General features: G+C 49.2%; 1 protein-coding gene across 1 annotated transcript; it reads left to right on the forward strand.

The window, feature by feature from the left end:
• Nucleotides 1–715: 715 nt before the first annotated feature.
• On the forward strand, nucleotides 716–1043 carry V1518DRAFT_430159 (uncharacterized protein; the record flags this gene model as incomplete). The annotated part of the gene is made up of 2 exons (XM_066906169.1): nucleotides 716–863; nucleotides 916–1043. Coding segments are annotated over 2 exons (276 nt in total), but the record flags the coding sequence as incomplete, so codon positions are not given.
• Between the last annotated feature and the right edge of the window lie 10 nt (nucleotides 1044–1053).

Genomic DNA, 1053 nt, shown 5'->3' on the forward strand with positions numbered 1-1053 from the left:
CCATGCGAATGGGTTTCTTCGATAAACTGCCGGGCTACGCAGCGAGTGCTGTCACGTCTCAGCAGAAGTCAGCACGCAAATGTAATGGTGGTACTGCGAAATTCGGCGTTCCTCAGATGCGGGTGCCTGCGAAGATATTTAGTATACATTTAATAGCAGCTTGCCAGGGTGATCTAATTTCTGAGTCACTAAATCGATGACGGATACACAGAACGACCTCCGAATTCAGGTCTTCGACCGCTTGCACGATAGCAACCTTACGCGCGAGCAACGCATATGATACGTTCTATAATACCCAATTGAGATCATATTCGTAAAGCTGATGGCGATTGCATACAGCGAGAACGGATCGACGACAAAGATTTTGTCTTGCGATCGAGCCTCAGTCGCTCACGGGGAGTTGATCTGGCCGTTCAGTGCCTAAATTCTAAATATCCCTAACCCGCAGTGCTACCTTTGTATGCCCGAGAGTTTAACCACGGCCTGGTTCACCAAATTCTGAACCGCTATCATCAATAGTATTACGCGTGCGAGCATATGGTTCCCCTGCATTCATCATCAGCATCTACTCGGCCGACAACAACCTCCATTCATACTGGCGTCGCGCGTAAGACAGGCTTTTTTGATAATTTCCACGCGTCGTTGCATTATTGGTTCTCGGAGATACGCATTCGGCTCCCTAGCTAGAGCTAGAATCACCAAGCAGCGCAGCATCATGACCAAGCCTACTGCTGCGGCGCCGGCAGACATCAGTGTGAGCATGTCGGGAGTGGCTTACCGATACATCGACATTGGAGCGAATCTGACTGACCCGATGTTTCGCGGGGTGTATAATGGAAGGAGCAGTCATGAAGGCGAGTACAGTATCATAGCGTTAGTGAACGAGTACGGTATGCTGACGGGAGTTTTCTGTAGATGATCTTGACGACGTGATCCAGAGAGCGCTTGATAATGGAGTCAAGAAGATGCTTGTGACGGGCTCTAATTTAAGCGAGTCATCCAACGCTGTTTTGCTTGCCGAGCAACGCCGTAAGTGGAATATCGTATTCATAC

Source organism: Limtongia smithiae (assembly GCF_038497785.1).
Source record: "Limtongia smithiae strain NRRL Y-17922 unplaced genomic scaffold V1518scaffold_41, whole genome shotgun sequence".
Lineage (NCBI taxonomy): Eukaryota > Fungi > Ascomycota > Lipomycetes > Lipomycetales > Lipomycetaceae > Limtongia > Limtongia smithiae.